This window comes from Anser cygnoides, chromosome 9 (genome assembly GCF_040182565.1).
Source record: "Anser cygnoides isolate HZ-2024a breed goose chromosome 9, Taihu_goose_T2T_genome, whole genome shotgun sequence".
NCBI lineage: Eukaryota > Metazoa > Chordata > Aves > Anseriformes > Anatidae > Anser > Anser cygnoides.
In genome coordinates this window covers 21,935,736-21,953,004 of record NC_089881.1, presented here as the reverse complement: position 1 = coordinate 21,953,004, position 17,269 = coordinate 21,935,736, and the positions used below count along the sequence as shown (strand labels likewise).

The following is a 17,269-nucleotide window of genomic DNA, read 5'->3' as shown; positions in this document are numbered from 1 at the left end:
CATCATTTCAAGGAATAAAGCAAAACTCTCCTCGTTGATCTCAGCCTATCTGGGAGGAAGGGGCAGCGTTGTTTCTCTAACGCCTGGCAGATCCCTCCTGACAAAACTGTTGCTGAACCTGAGGCAGGCAGAGTGCGAACCAAGGATGAGTGTTTTTAAGGACTCCAGCTCCATCGGTACAGAACATACAGTAACAAAACAACATCTGCTGGGCTTCAGGAATATTTTTCCTAAGGGTTTTTATTGGCATACCCTGCTTTTTTACAAAACTGTGATGTACTTTTTCCTCCAAAATTTTAAAATAAAGCCCAAACTAAGTACAAATCTCCGCATTCCTGGGCCTTCAAGATAAACTATCGTTTTTCTGGCACGGGTGCATGTTTCCACTTGCAAACGGAACCTTACTGGAAAGAAAGGGGAGCCAAGCGAGGTGTCATCTGGTTTCAGCTGTACAAAGCGCCCTGGAAAAGCCGTCTCGGTGCTGGGAAGGGCAGTGTGAGAGGCATTTCCCTCGCTACCTCCCCAGCTATCTTCTCCTCACCTCACAGCCGTGACTCCTGCAGACCAAAACACCTCTCCACGGGAGACCCAGGCCCAAACCTGCCCCCGTTTTACCACCGTTGAAGACCGAGAAAGAGACTCACCACTTCTTCGATTTCAACCTCGGGGCTGGGTTGCGGGGGATGAGGAAGAGGGCTCTCATGGGGTGCATGTCACAGAGAGCTGCAAAGAGCAAGAAGAGGCATTAAACAGGGCCTGGTGTCTCCCAGACCCTGTGGGCTTCCCAAGGAGAGAGCTGGCACTCCAAAATTAAGGCAGTATGAATGGTGTGGATGTGCCAGCTAAACCCAGTGTGCCGCACTGGTGGCCAGTAGCATACCAGTGATGAGGAGCAGCCTTTTAACTGCTTTCCTTCACCTTCTTCATTATCTGCATTTTTCTGGGAGGAAACTGAGTCACAAAAAGCTCAGGTGACGTTGCAGGAGCCACACGGGGGTTGTGTGCCTTTGCTCACTGCTCCAATTCCCCGGGCCACGCTGATCTGGCAGCTTTCTCCTACCATGCCTTGGACCCCGCAAACTCCATTTCACCCAGCCCAGGCTGCTCAGCAAACTCCCTGCACGGTGTTTCTCGCACAGGTCCCTGTGCTGGCTGCCACTCAGCTAATGCCAGCAAGTTACGAGAGGCGTTAATTAAAGCAGAGCCAGGCATCTACTTACGGGGAGCGCCTTCCGCCATCTCGATGGCCGTTATCCCCAAAGACCACAAGTCACTCTGTAAAACAAAGCAAAGGGAAACACGTGATGCCGTGGAGCACTGTCACGACAGTGAGCACCGAGCGAGCCCCAGAGCTCTGTCCCATTGAGCTGGGTCTCTGTTTTCTCCGCCAGATCCCAGACCCGCAGCACAGGAGCTCATCTTTTATGCTCTGCCCGTTTGTTAGGGCTTTAGAGGAGACTCCCAGCCCTGCTGTTTATCCCCAGCTTTATTTCAATGTCTTTGCAGAGTTTTTGGTGGATGCCACACCAGTTCAGGCGTGGGACGCGGCCAACCCCTGCAGCCACCTTGCTGGGTGCTGCTCCCAGTGGCCACGGTGGGGACGCTGCCTGGGGAGATGCTGGTGCCCCAAAGGTCCCAGTATGCCCTCGTGGCTGTGACAGCCCAATGGATGAAACCCCAAATCCCCAGTGAACCAGCAACAAACCACCTTCCTGCTCCATGGATAGAGAGAGTGGCAAGGGGCAGGAGGGGAGACCAGCCCCAAGTGACCCTGCTTCTGAGCAGCGAGCACTGGGCATCACGGCTGCTTCTACTGATGGCCATGGAGTGTAAGCGGTGAAACTTCTCTCCGAAGCAGCACGGGAGTACTTGGCTCAGTGTCACCTGCATGGTTTGGCATGAAATCCTTACGCTGGTTTCCTGTGTGAGGTCTTTGTTGTGTAACAGGTCAAAACCACAACTTTCAGTAAGTATTTTGGTGACAGTTTTATGTACAACTAGCCCTCAGCACCTTGCCACCATCTGGAGGTGCTTCTTGGTGCCAGAAAGGTGCCTGGATGTTTAACCCAGACTGCAGCCAGCAGTGCCCCCATGCAGACAGGGATGGGGACATCTTGCCTGCACTGACCAGGACTGCCTCCCCCTTCCCGAGAGGCTGAGCTGAAACACAGCATCCCGTGCACAAATCCCAGCTGCTTTCCTGAGCCTTTGGCAGAGCCAAGGCCGAAGCTCGGAATTTCATGCCCTGTGACCTGACCATCCAGCTACAAGGACGCAGTGCAGCGGCCAGGCTTTAATCCCCATCACAGCCATGTCCTGATCCCAGGGGTGTTTTTAGCCCACGGCATCAATCTGGGTCCTGGACAAGCGGGGCTGTCGGCTCCCTGCTCAAAGCTGGATGATACAGAAATGGATTTGTTACAGCGCCACCGAAAACAGGCTGTCGGGAATAGATTAGAAACATTAAGTATCTTGAGATACCTCAGGACACTCTCTTGAATCATGCACTGCTCGTTAAATACAAGCTTGAAAAGCAGCATTTCGCCAGTGGGAGGAGAAGCGGGCACTTTCATTTACTCTGTTCCCAACCTTCCTCAGCCCACATGGTTGGTTGAGTCTCCTGAATGATCAGTGCACAGAGACCGCAGCTATTTGGAAAACTCCTTTGATTGCACGATTGTATCCCTTTTCCTTCGGTTTTCTCACTTGCAAACAGGAATAATTATATCCCCAGCCCCCTGCCAGAAAGCCCTGGCGAGCTCCACTCCTCACCAGGCCACGCCGTAGGAAAGCCCAGGTGAGAAAAAGAAACCCTACAGCTACACCTCTCGGTCCTGTAAGGAGCCCCGAAGGATGGCTCAGCCCTCGCAGGCAGGAGAGGAGGAAGAGACAGCGTGTGCTTGGGCAAGGGAAAACGAGAACCTTCCTTAACGGCACTGCTGCGACTTGTTTTTTGTTGGCAGAAGGTGGCTAATTCATTATTTTGGACACCATGTATAGGGCTGCCTAATGATTCATAACTCAGCACCCGATGCGTCGGGAACAGAACCCAGACTAATTTTGGTGCCTTCATCTGAAGCACAGTCCCTGACACATCTCCAGGCCTGGGGGTGGAGGAGGTGCCAGCTGGCACCACACACTCGGCTAACGCGAAGCCAAGGAGCTTTCTCCTTCCTCTCTCCCCTCTCTGCCACGGACCACGAGCACGGGGCCGCTCTCCCAGCAGGTCCGGTAGCGATGGCTTTGTCCCCAGTCCTCGCCTGGCCACAGGTCTCACCAAGCAGGTCGTCTCCCCAAAATGAGCCATGATGAAGCCATGGCTTCTCTGGGAGCCCGGTGTGAAAGCTGTAAGGCCGAAGCCGGGGTCAGTGCCATGCTGAATGAGAGGGCTTTGCCACACCAGAACAAGACAAGATGGGACAGGGGCAATGGCCAGGGCAGAAGCTGCGGTCCCCCAGGGAAGCCCCATGCACACAGCTGATGTGGCTAAGCTTAAAGAGGTCTCTTGAAGACTGGCCAAACTACGCAGAAAAACGAGCACCCACTGAACAGGTACTTGTCCGAGTGCAGGACAGACCCTGCCCTCCACTCTCCCTCTGCTGTCTCCAGTCCTCACCTCCTGTTCTGCCTTCGCCCTGCTTCCTGCCATGTCCCTGCAGTCCCTCTTCGATCTTCTCTCCATTTCAAAAGCCGCCCTTTCCAGAGAGCCTCGAGCCTCTAATCCTACAAATTGGTACGCCCAAGAAAGGCTGTTTTTCCCAGCACAAAGCACCGAGAGCTCAGCCAGAGCCAGAGCGACCTGCAGGGCAGGAACCCCTGGGGACCACAAGCACCTCCTCATATGCACCCTCCCAGGGAGACAACCTGGATTTGCAGTTTCAAGGCATTTTTCCTCCTTTTTGACTCAAGTTTTCCCATAGCGAATGCCGTCCCAGTAGTTCTTGCTACGCATCTTTGTACCTGCCTGAAAATTCTCTATCCAATCTCATTTGCAGCACTTTCGCAGGACAGTCACATCCATTCTTTGTCTCTGCTCAGCTGGGATTTGTGCTGCATACTTAATTATCTCAGTCTTTCCACATGATTCAGTACGCATGACCCCTTCCTTTTGGCTGCCGCTGAACTCCTTCCAAATTCCTAGTGTGTCTTTCCATATTGAGGTGCCCAGTATTATATGCAAGATGCCAAGTGATCTTAAAACTGGAGCAGCGCAGAAAGGGATTATCACCTCTCTAAGTCTCCGAGAGAAAGCAGAAAACTCAGTGGGAAGCACGCATTTTATGCTGATCTGGAATTCAACTTTTTTTTTCTCTTTGAGTCTGAAAAGCTTTTCAGTCCACCCAGCAAAAAGCCACAGCGCTAATATATTTGTATTGTCTTGACTTGGGAAGGGAAGCAAGTTTGTTTTTTTTTTTTGATTCTAAGCTTATTGACAAGATATCTCTAAAGAAAAAGGAAGACTGTCTGGGGCAAAAACCAACAAATAAGTTCAGCAACATGGGGTTTCTATCTATTGTTTTTTAAAGTGGTTTATTTTTGTGAGGAGGCATTTACTGCATCCTTCCATAGATTACACAGGCATCTCTTTCTGGCTGAGAAAGCAGTGAGATCAGAGGCTTTTTGTCCAACAGCTTAAGCCTATGAGGATTCCTTTTTTCACCCAATAAGTCTCATCTTTTGTATTCACTATTTTAAGCCAGTTGGCTAAATCTGAGCATCTGATTTGCATCCCTTTAAAAAAATCCCCATTTACATTTTTTTCCCCCCACTTCAAAGCAAGAGCATCAGGTGCAGGGACACGATCTGGGGAACAGACTAATGTCCAGCGGCTCCCACATCGCCGCGAGCTCCAAAAACACCCTGCAGTAAGTGTGTCGGCAGCAATCAGCCTTCTGTTTCATATCCCCAGTCAAGGAAAAACCATAAATGCCAACTTCAGAGACAAAAGCAGCCAGCCCACTACGAGCATTTGATCCTCAGGGACAACAGAGGCATTCTGGTCCCGGCCTTGTGCATCAGTCAATGGCATACTAAGTGCCCCCTTGTTCTGGAAAGAGGAAAAACCTCAGGGATCTGTGAGGGTAAAAAGTTGCCTATGAAGTTATCACCCTTCCTTGTAAAACAAAAGGACCACAAACCCACATCCCTCCAAACGACGGGACGTGCAGCTCTCTTTTCCACGACTGGAGCACGGGCTTCGGCCCTGCTACAGAGCACAGCAATCATGGGAGTTGAGGAAATGCCTGTTTTAATTGGTTAATCAAAGAAAATTAAATAATTGCAGGTTAAACTATTTCTACATGTCCTTATCATTAACAGTTTATGTAACCCTGAGTCTGAACTGACACTGGAGAGCTGCTCTCAGGAAAATCATCAGTTCAAAAGTTGACTGATAGGCTGAAATGGCTGCAATGCTCCTAAGAAGACAGGCTGAGAGAGTTGGGATTGTTCAGTCCAAAGAGAAAAGGATCCGGGGACACCTTACAGCGGCCTGCCGGTGCCTAAAGGGGGCCTGCAGGGAAGCTGGGGAGGGACTCGTGGTCAGGGAGTGAAGTGGCAGGACCAGGGGTAACAGCTTTAAACTAAAAGAGGGTAGGTTTAGATTAGATGTTAGGAAGAAATTCTTTATTATGAGGGTGGTGAGGCACTAGAACAGGTTTCCCAGAGAAGCTGGGGCTGCCCCATCCCCGGCAGTGCTCAAGGCCAGGCTGGGTGGGATTTGGGCAGCCTGGGCTGGTGGGAGGGGGCCCTGCCCATGGCAGGGGGTTGAGACTGGAGGAGCTTTGAGGTCCCTTGTGACCGAAACCAGTCTGGGGTTCTATGAAATACCAAAGCACCTTTTGGTTACTTTAGAATTCTCTGAGAGGCCAGTAATTGACCTCTAAATTGTACCACCATGGTGGGCTGTTGTGCTATTACACGGCAACATCCTACTGTTAAAAAGCAGCTACCTAGCCCCATACCGAACGGTCACCAAGACCTTTATAAACATTACTTTGTAAAGCGACCTCTCAGCATGTGCACAAACAGTGGTACAGCAAGCTGTATATATCTTTCAGCTTCTCCTCCAAAAGCTCCAAAAGTTTTAGTGTTTTTCTCTACTCTCTGGGAACGTGCAATGAACCTTAGGCTGTTTGCAGTTAGAAAACCAAGTTCTGGACACTTCGAAAAAACAGGGGACAAAAATCAAGGGACATGCCTACAGATGTGTGTCCAGAAACCTGCAGTAAGGCAGAACTGGGATAAAATATAGTAAGTTTTTCTTGCTTTAAACACCAGCCTTCGCTGGGGTTTGAATGGGCAGGTGGGAATCATCTCCCTCATGCCGACCTGCTATGTGGCACATACCTCTCTGCCACGTTTGAATTCAGCAGCAATGTTGTGATGCCACTGATCCAAAAATAAACTTTAAACAGGCAACAGAGACATGTGAAAAGTAGGTCAGACCCCCGAACGTCTGATTGTGTGGCAACCTTCAGATCTCCCCGTGAATACCTGCCTGCAGGCCAAAAGATGTGATTTTGCCCTTTCTAAACCTGACCTGACTTCTCTGCAGAATAAACTGAGCAAACACAGCATGTTTGATGGTAGTATTTAAACATTCAGCACTGAAAAGCAGAATAGCAGGTAGGAAGCCTCAGTCTGACACCTTTCTCAGCATGGGGAAATACTTCCTCGCAGTAAATTTTGAGACGTGAACAGCACAACAAAGATTTGCGTTGGACCTGAATTCACTTCTCAAAATCTAACAGCCAGAAAGCAGGAGGAGACTACGCTGCCTGTCAATGTACTTTGCAAAGCTGCGAGAATATACTGACTTCCTGACTGCTCTAGTTTATGGTACTAGGGCATAAAATCTGAGATCATACCAAGGTGTTTATGATCACAAACTCTAATTTCAAGCACTGCTAAGTCAGACAGCACACAGAGAAAACTCCTTCTGAGTCTCTCAGCTGCTTTAATCCCTTGAGTACCTTAGTAGCGAATGTGCTAGACTTTGCACAGACTACGTCTGTAATGATGTACAAAAGAGTACGAAGATGCTTGTTTCAGTACCTTAAAGTCGTAAGTGGCATCAGGATTTTCATCACAAGCAATGACCTCAGGGGCCATCCAGTAAGGCGTTCCAATGAAGGTGTTTCTCCTGCCCACCGTTCTGTCCAGCTGAGCGCTGACACCAAAATCCACTGTGGATCAGAAAGACAACAGGGCACCATGAGGTCAGAGACAAACCTGAGCAACGTTCTTCTGGTGAATGTAAAACATTAAAGTACATTAGTGCATAGTCAGGAGAGAAAAATATGGCTGGAGACATTCCTGTTTCATCTCTGCTGAGGTCAACAGATCAACAGAGGTCATCCAAAGATGAATCTGATCATCTGATCTCCAGGTTTCGTAAGAAACCCTATGCCTCTTCCTCCTTGCCAGGAGGCAATGAAAAGAAATCACAACTCCTCATACTAATGAGAAACAGGGTTAGAAACATGAATAAGCAGCAGCCTTTGTTCTATGCTTTTTCATTTGAATTAAAACCTGCCAAATGTTTGTAGAAGCCTCATTTTTCTACCTAAATTCTTGCTGCAAACGGCAGAAATGCACAAGGCTTAAGGAACTGAGGGCTAAGGACAAAGGCCCATAGGGAAATGTCAAGCATAGAGCTGCAAAATGAAGCAAAAACTGATGAAATCAAATCAATGAGAGAATACTCTATGGTCCACTAAGTTCACTTTGCACAACATAATGGTTGGAGATTTGCCCTGGAGAATTTCCCCTTGGAGGGGAATCTTCACCAGCATAAAGCCAAACGAGCTGGTGGTGCCATCTGTTAAGCTGGGTTTTTATTCTGCTGTGAAGAGAGAGGAGAGACATGGTAAAACAAGGTTTCCACCTCACTTTCCCAGTGTAAGAGATCTTTCATCACTAGCATAAATTAAAACGCACAAAGACAGCTTTAATAACATGGGTGCTGGACAACTGAGGATATCAGCACATCATCTGTGCTGATCTGCTGTCATCCGTATGATCTCCATGTGGATGACGGGTCGTCTCAAGGGTGACTAACGCTGCATACAAAATTGGGAGTAGTTCTTGCAAATGAAGCTCTCTCCCACAGGTTGCCTTGGAAAACAAATCTGGATTATGTCACACTAAATTGATTTGATTACTGTCCTGTAGGACACTACTACAAAGCAATGGGGAAACAGGCTTTGAGACCGTCCAGGGATGCACATAGGCAAATTTTCAACCTGGGGCATGAAAAAATGGTCATGATTGCTCAACCCGTATCTGATGGCAGAGTTGCTCAAGCCACCTCTATAACAGAAATGCCACTGAAGAAAGATCTTTGCATGCAGAACTTGGTCATCAATCACTGACAGTTTATTGCATGGCACTTGATCAACACCCAAGGTCATGTTATTGAGGCTGGCACAAGAAAAAACACACAGTAGCTCTTAGGATCCATCCCATTTCTCCAAGTCATTTACAGGCTCTACCAATTTTTTGCTTCTCTCCAGCAAGCCTACTTGCAATTTCCAAGAGCTCTAACCCACTCTTACCTAGTTTAACTTCTGCATTTTCTGTCAGCAATACATTCTGTCCCTTAATGTCTCGATGAATTACTTTGTGCTGGTGTAGATGACTCAAGCCCTAGAGAATTCAGAAAAAGGTTAGAGGAATCCAAGTTCAAAGCATGTTATTTTCTGACATTCCTCCTCGACCAATTATGGTCCAGAAATGAAAGACTCACAGCTGGAGTTAAGCACCTGAGAACACTTGTTTATCATGTGTTGAAAATACTGCCCTGTGTTACACGCTGGGAGGACATCCCCAGCAAGCGCAGTGCCCACGGGCTGCCTCTGTGTGCTGCAGTGGGTGCTCTCTGTCGCAGGGGACAGGGACTGTCAGTTCTACAGGGATTAAAACCAACCTTTCAGTTTCTGCAGGAGCCCACATTAACCCAAATTCCTCCGTATTTCTAGGCGTAATTTTCCCCGTGTGCTTTCTTGCCCTAGGGAGCCATTTGAGCAGCAGAAATAATAGAATGTTTTTGTCTCCTTTCTGTATTTCCATCATCCAGAAACCAAAAAACCAATTCTCTTTGTTATATCGGTCCAATAAATGGGGCTCCAATATACAGGAAAGCTTGTACTGAAAAAGCTACCATGCAAATACAAGTATTATAACTTGCACATATCCCTAATAGAGATATAGCTCAAATTAAAAGCCCGTCTCAAAGGCTAAAGGTAAACGAGCTTTTCTGTTGTGCTTTTTTATTAGCTCATTAATTTCTTTTTGCAACCTACATTTTTATTTCATTCATTTATTATTTCAGTTTCAAAGCAACATCCACCTATATTGCCAGCTGAATAAAATATGGATTTCTTTAGAAACTAATTTTGCATTAGGTTTACATTTCACATTAAACATTCATATTTGAGGAAGAAAATAATTTCTGCTATCACTGCTGGTAGTTATAAGTCATTTTTTGCTTGTTACCTTGGGACAACACTGTGGAACAGATTAGATCTGTAGAGGAGCCCTGCTGCATTCAATTTTTAGCCACATTATACCCAGTTAGAGGCTCCTTTGTGCACTGGAGGCAAAGCAAAAATTTCACTCAATTTCAACAAATCCTTCCACAGGGCAGGACCAAGTCTCACGCATCAGAATTACAACAGACCCCCAACTTCTGAAACAAGAACGAGCCACGTGGATTGCAGCAAAGGTGGGAATCTTTTACGCCCTGAAACACTATTTTTATGATCTGAAACCCTCCACAGACCTCCCAGCCTGCAGGTCGCCAACCAACTGACTCAACGCGTGGCCACAGCGGAGCGGAGCTTGCACTTTGCGGGCCCAAATGTGAGCGGTGACACTTGATGGTGGCCCTGGGACGTGACTCAGTGGTTAGGTTCTGACTCACTAACAGAGACTATTTTAAGAAGTAGGCCCACAGAGCTCATACATTTAAAATAAGCCCGTGCAACTGTGGTTTCCTGACACTGGAAGAAATGTCCGTGCAACAACTGATTAGCTACAGCGCCAGCTCCTTCTGCGCATCAGACTGGTAGTGTCGGCGCTGATGGTGGCATCCAGGGTCAAAAGGGAAATGCTGCGTCACCCCTGGACAGCAGCAGGAGCCTCGGAAACCGTGTCAGAGACAGCCTGATGAGAGCTGTCAGAGCAGTCATTTCGTCTCATTTTCTTTGAATGGCTCTTCTACCGTTTTCTTCACGTGTCTGATATTTCTGTCTTCTCCTGAACAAAACCTCAGTTCGTGGAGCTCTAGATTTTAATGTCGGGGCAGCCATTACAATCACATAATCTGACCTCATTTGCAGAAAATGAAAGCAAGCCTTTGCTGAAGGTGCCACCTCCCAGTATGTGAAACTCCAGCGTGGCCCATTTTAAGACATTCCAATCAAACATTTATCTTGCAGGTATAAAAGCTGCAGCATCCTCATTAAAGCCAGAGACATGTGGATTTAATAAAGCACACGGTGCTTTTTAATCATGCAGACTACTTCCACCGATTTTATTAGTCCTCACCTTTCCGTTAATTGAAAATATAATTCTACTGTAAATAAATCTTTGCCCTATTAATATTAAAGGAAATTATGTTTTTGTTGAAGGAGAAAAGAGGGTTAAAAGTCAGGGAACTAAGAGAGCTAAAGGGCATTAACTAGCGCTTATTCATTATGCATCATACAAGCACATGAATCATTCATGCCTACCGGCACCGAAGCAGCTCTAGTCCATGGCAGCGTGGCAGCCACGGAGCCTCAAGAGCCAAGGGCTTCACGTGTCCCCCGAGAACCAAGTGCAACACTCCACCAGCACAAGGCATTTAGCTCCCTCCGGACACATACCCGTAAAATCTCTCTGCAGATGTAGGCAATCCACTCCTCCTTCAAAGTGTTCCCCTTCGTGTTCTTGATGAGGTCGGTGACGGAGCCCGCGCCGCAGAACTCCATCACCAGCTGCCAAAAGAAGGAGAAGGGCAATTAGCACAATTAGCCTGAGAGCATCCTCTGGGCTCCTGACCCAACGGCGAAACCCTGCCATCGCAGCTGCGGGGCCGTGGCGGTGCTATGCAGAGCCACCACCACGTAATCCCGACCCTATCAACTTTTAATCCATGTGGCTTTGGTTAAGAAAGGGAACAATAAAAGGCTGGAAGGCTGGAAAGGCATGGTGCTCTCCACTAGGATGGGAACAAGAAGCAGCAGTCACTTCAATGCTGAAAAGCAGCAGAGGCGACCGGAAACCTTGAAATCTCAGCTCCTGCTCTTGCATGCCCTACTTTATACTTACGATCTATCACCAGTCTCTAGTATAAACAGCAAGACGAGCAAGACTCTGCCTCCTGCATTTAAACTTTTCAACCCTGAAAATGTGAAAGCAATGTGACATGTTTGAAAGCTTCCCGCAACCTTAAAAAACAGGTGTATTTTTCAACTTTTTCTAGCAGCAGATCTCTGCCTTTGACCACCTTTTCAGCAGGCGCCTTTCTGGAGGCAAAGCTGGCTGTGCAGGCTCCCCAGGGACAGCCGGAGGCCTACTGCGCGCGCTGCTTCAGATTAGGCTGGGCACCACCATCTGTACCACTGACAAAGTTTCCTAATATCAAATACAGAAATACAAGAATCTAACCCGGGCCCAAACCTAATCTTGTCATTGAGCAAATGGGAAATAAAACATACGAAAATAGCCCGGGATGTGAGTCTGCCTTCCAAGGCCATCACAGATTCCCAGCGTGTGCAGGAGACATCACTGGGCCTGGGAACACGAGCCCAGCCCGAACATACAGCAAACCTCCTCCAAGACCTGATGATGTGCTTCTCTCAAAGTGAAACCACGTCTTCCAATCAGATCAGCTTGTCTTCTAACAGATACTTGCTCTCCTTACAAGTCATGCCTCGCCAGGTTCTTCCTTGTGCATGTTTCAGGTTTCTTATCGCATGCAGCTTACATGGTATTGAACGTTTTCCCAGCAAGTGACATCACGTCATTAAAAGCATGGGCCAAGAGAAAGGAACAACAAAAGGTTTACTCCCAACCAAATTGCTCAAACACAGCGATTAAGAAGACTGTCATAAATAAACAATCCCAAAATTCAGGCTGAGCACTGCTACAAACCTCCACTATAAACAAAACGCTTGAGCAGAAAATATCCTAGCTGGCTGAGAGACCGCTTCGACCACGCTCCTATCTTTAGTTGATATTACATTTCTCTTCTCTTCCTAAAACGAGAGCTGAAAAATTCCTTGCATATCCCTGTTACGTCAGGAAACTGGCTTCAAGAAGCAGAGGCGTGACTGGCCAGGCTCTGCCCCGTGCACAGGCAAGGCGCCTGCAGCCTTCCCACCCCAGCCGCGTGAGAGCAGCAGTCAGGCTGGATCACCCGACTTGGCTTCGGTCCTGGCTTACTAATTACTCCCTGAATGGGGATTAATGGAACAACTCGTTCCAACGTCGCTTTTCCTGTCTTTTTTCCTTTTGGCTGATTGACACCCGGGGAGTATCAGTACCTGCACGTGGTTCTGATTACACGAACATTCGGGATACCGCTGCGGCGAATCCTGAAAGGAAATCCCCGGATAGCTGACCCAGCCAAAAACTCCTTCCAACCCAAAAGGCTGACCTCTCCCTGCAACACCCGATGGTCCCCTACCACGGGAATTCATCCACAGGTTCTCACCGGGGCTTGCAGCAAGAGGCCTTGCTGTCTGGAAAGGATGGGGGAGGTTGGGTAAGAATTTTGTTTAAGAAGCACTGCACCTTTGTCTTCTCCCTCTGCAGCCAGACGGGCTCACTCACGTCGTACCTGCTTGTCAGAGCTAAGGAAGAGGAAGGGCATGGCACGCTGCGTATTGCAATCACAACACTTAAAGGAAGATGGAACAAACACCATTAAAGTAGCCAGTGCATCCATTAATCTGCCAGATTATCTTTATGGAGCTGGCAACTCACTCGGTCCTCCGTCCTCTCCCTCATTTCCACAGAGCTAAGATGAATTTTGCACCACGAGGTGAATAATGCAGCTGCCTGCTGATGTATCTGAAATCTGCAATTGTGAAACCTCTGAGAGATTAAAATAAGAGACAAAGGGAAAAAGAATCCCAGGGGGAGGGTTTCCAACTCAGCTTTTTAAGAGCTGCGCGGTCCCACAACGTCCCTAGGAACGCATCCAGCGCCAGCAGGCAGCGCCGGCACCTCCTGGTCCAGTCGGGCAGGGCCCAGGGGGCTCAGCACGAGTTGCTCACAGCAAGGCACTTCGGTAAGCGCTGCTCCAAGAGACAGAGCTGCAGAAAGACAATGAGGCTGTCAGCGTACTCCTGTCTGCAGCGGCAAGCTGACAGGCACCGGACTGAAAAAACACCACTTCCAGAAGTTTTGTATGGAATGAGAGGGAAGCTGGAAGCGTGCTGCTGCGGCGGTTCGTGGCAACGTGATCCTCTTGCACTGCTGGGTCACCGCTGGGGACCCACGAGCTGGACTCAGTGATCCTTGTGGGCCCCTTGCAACTCAGGATGTTCTGTGATTTTATGATTCTACAATTTCTGCTGATCATCAGAAGGACGGATGCTACTGAAGACCCAGTTATGGTTCATACTACACAGCCTCCAAAGACAGAAAATACAGAAGATGAATAAGGAGTCACACCATTAGGCAAGGTGAGACTTTGCCCACAAGAACAATAAATGCTCACTAGAGCAGATACGGACAGGACTAATAAGATGATCGGGTCATCTTCAGAATGACTTAAGAATTATTTAAGCAACAAGGCAGATAGTGGCATAGGATCATTACACAAACACCTTATGGGTATATGCAGGTAGAAAACCCACAAACAGTCTTCCAGGAGAAAAGAAAAGGGTAGAAAAGTTCCAGCTCATTTTAGGACAGAGACTAGTACACACGTAGGGAAGGCTTCAAATGGTGCTTCTACTCGGGTACTGTCTCACCAGCCCCATGCCTCCAGGTGAGAGCTTTGCCCAGCAAACACTTGCATCATTGCTGATCTTCTTAAAGGATGGAGTCATGATGGGGTAAGACAATAAACTTGAAATGCAGATTGAATTTTTATTAACCATAATTAAAAATTATCATCAAGATGGGATAAAGGTAATATCATCTTCTGAAATTTAATCTGCAAGCCATTTATGGAGGAAGTATTTTTAAACACAGTTCATTTAGCATCTACTTGGCTCTTCACATCAGAGTGACAGCAAAATTCATAGGCGAGGCAGAATCAGAAGCAGCAGCTGTAAATCTCTGTCGTATCGCTCAGGGAGCCTTCACAGCTTCGAACCCAACCACCACCATCTCCCTACTGGGAATGTCCACGAAGACCTCTGCTCCCATTGCCACTACACATCACCCCAAAGGGCTCAAACACGAGCTTCTCCAGTACATAAAGCCCAGTCCAGCTAATGTCAGACGGCTCCAGCCTCTCCAGAAGGACCCACGGAAGTCATCCTGATCCTTTGCTCTGCAAGCCCATTCCTTTTGTGTTCCTTCTCACCCCACCGACAATCTGGATTCCCTTTTTTTTTTTTAAGTCAATGAAAAGAATCCCACAAGTCCCCCAGGCTAAACGCTGCTGGAAACCCTTCCCTCTGCTGGGTGCAGAAGCAGAAACCGGGTGCGATGCAGTCTTTTGTGCCCCAGCCACAAAAATTTCCCCTCTCACCCCACAAGTAGGCTCCTCTGTAAAAGGTTCTCCTATCCCACACCTCGTGGCAATGACAGAGCCAACGCCGGAGCATTAAATGCAAAAACCCTCACCTCGTCGCTCAGCAGAAAACCTGACGCCCGTTTCGGAAACAGAGACATCGACTGAATTTGTATTTAGCGCGGATTAAAATATTCCATAGAAAAAAAACCTCCCCCGTTACGCACGCTGAACTAAGATAAGCGCAGGCTTTAATCGCCCGTGCAGGCACCGCAGCAGGAGCGGGCTGCGCACCCAGCACAGCCCCACCGCGCCGCCGTGCTCTCCCTGTGGCGGCAGCGGCTGCTCCGCGGCCGGCTCTCGCCCGTCTCCGTGTGATAACGTGCCTGGCTCGGCACCGCCAGCGTAGCCCTGCGCTTCGAGGCCGGACAAGCAAATCTCGTCCCTTGGGGAGCCAGAGGGCAGCCGGGCGTCCTGAGTCAGCTGAACGCTTCGGGACGGCAGGGAAATGAGCTGGGCTCGTAGTCTTGCGGCGTTTGCACCGTCTGCACAGACTGTGAGTGCGAGTGGAAATGGGAGAGAGGCTTTCTGCTGGCCGCCGTGCTCTCGGCTGGGGTCTGGAGATGTCCCAGTCCCTTGGCCCCATGCGTTTGCTGGCTGCAGAGTTTGGAGGGACTAAAGAGAATTACAGCTCAACCAAAAACTGCCTCCTGTCAAATGTGGAATGATTTAATTCCCGTGACGCAAGGTATCATCAACGACCCCAAAATATTCTGCAGTGCCCATAAGCAGATTAAGATCAGTCTCACCCAGTGGATTCGATGGACTAGCATACATGCTTGCGCCATTTAACAGCCCCCTCTGGAGCCTCACCATCCCCAGGTTTTCTCCCCAGATCCCCAGCGTGACCCCATTCGCATCGCCCCACAGCAATCCAACGGGCCCCTGCAGCTTCACACGGTGAAAAAGAGCGTTGCAACTATGCAACAGCCCTGCGTGTTGCGTGGCTGCAGTCAGGACATCCTGACTTGGTATTCAGCCCTAAATCACCCCAATTCCTTCTCCTGAGGGAGCTGCCCCAGATCAACCACTACAGAAGATGCCCTGGGAGGCCGTCCCCCTGCACGGGTGGCTGCAGGGCCCCCAGTGCCACCAGCAGCTACGCTGAAGCCTGCCCAGTAGCAGCTTTTTTTTTCCCTTTTCATGACAAATCCGCCTCCCGGTGCCAGCGAGGTTGCCATGGAAGCGACCCACCGGCAGCAGCACCGCTGGCCCTGGGGACCGCCGGGCTCTGCCCTCGGCTGCCACCAGCAGCAGCAGAGCCCGACAGGGCTGTGCACGCGTGGCAGGGCTACGGCACGCTGCGCAGGGCAAGGAGGGAGGGCAAACATCCTGCACAGCGGCACCCATTTTGCCCTGCAGATGCACGGGGTGTGTTAGCACACGGGGACGAAGCAGCTTCTGCCATCCCTAAGGAGCCTTTTTGGCCGCTGCCTCCAGGCACGTCCCTGCTGGGTGCCCTCTGGCACCGAGGGAGGAGCAGCTGGCCCCCAGGGAGGAAGGCAGGGCAAAAGAGGGAAGGTTGGGTCCTGCACAGCCTGGCAGCCGACACCTTACACATCTGAGATGAGCAAGGGCAAGGTAACAAGCTTGTCGCCATCCCCTGGGCTATTTCCTCCGTTTCTGCAGCCCACCCTCCCCTTGCACTGCCAAGCAACACCTTACCCACGATAGGAACGAGGTCTTGGGTTTGTTTTTAATGTTCCATAAAGGCTGTCCCTACGACCTTTACCTCCCTTTTTTTTTTTTTTTTTAACTAACGTATCAGATTTGTGATACACATCTCTATTGTTGTCTGGTAAAATATGCCCTGTGCGGCTCTCTGATTTCAGGAAAACTCACTCGGTTACTGAGCTCGTCTTTCAGGGCGAGTGGCTGCTCCTGAATGGAGCAGCAGCACCAAGAGACCTGTTCATCACCAAGGCATGCGGCAGAAGCGATGACAATACTTTATGTCAGGAGCCTGCTGCGTTTCTGAGAGATCTTAATCTCCGCTGAAAGAGCGCTCTGTTTTTTATTTCCGTATCAGCCTCCTGAATGTCGATAAAAAGAATTACTTGGGCATTATCAGAAACCGTTTTATTTCAACAAAGGGCCAATGAAAAATAAACAAGCCTTTATCTGCTCCGCAAGACTGATAGAGTTCGCACAAGTCCTAATTCAATCAGATGCTGAAACAACAGCTATTTAACACAGCGACACCAGCGCTCCTCTGCTCCGCAGCCAGGGAGCTTCCTCGTGAACGCCTCCACCAGCCCAGCACCAGGCACGGGCTGAAACCTCGCATGCCAGCACTCCTCAAAGCAAGGAGAGCAGCTTTTGCAACAGTTTTCTTTGTTAGCCCCCTAAGCAAGGCTGCAGAATTTGAGCTGACAGGTAGCGGGTCGAAAAGGAAATCCGGATTCTCTCATCCGGGCAAATCATTTTAAAAAGATTATTTTTACTAACATTTGCATACGCCAAGAACTCTCTGAACCAGGGCTGAATGAAATAACCCACTTCCCCACTCAGGCTGCGTTAACCCCAGAC

General features: G+C 49.1%; 1 protein-coding gene across 5 annotated transcripts in view; it reads right to left on the bottom strand.

Annotated features, from left to right (window-relative positions):
• The window catches only part of TNIK (TRAF2 and NCK interacting kinase), a 156,934-nt gene that overhangs the window by 55,241 nt on the left and 84,424 nt on the right, over window positions 1-17,269 (bottom strand). For all 5 annotated transcript variants that reach the window (XM_067001986.1, XM_067001987.1, XM_013174723.3 and 2 more), the window contains exons 5-9: window positions 10,872-10,982; window positions 8,559-8,649; window positions 7,057-7,187; window positions 1,221-1,275; window positions 645-723 (exon numbers count right to left, since the gene is read on the bottom strand). In XM_067001986.1, coding sequence (XP_066858087.1) covers window positions 645-723; window positions 1,221-1,275; window positions 7,057-7,187; window positions 8,559-8,649; window positions 10,872-10,982 — 467 coding nt within the window. The remainder of the gene's footprint in view (window positions 1-644; window positions 724-1,220; window positions 1,276-7,056; window positions 7,188-8,558; window positions 8,650-10,871; window positions 10,983-17,269) is intronic.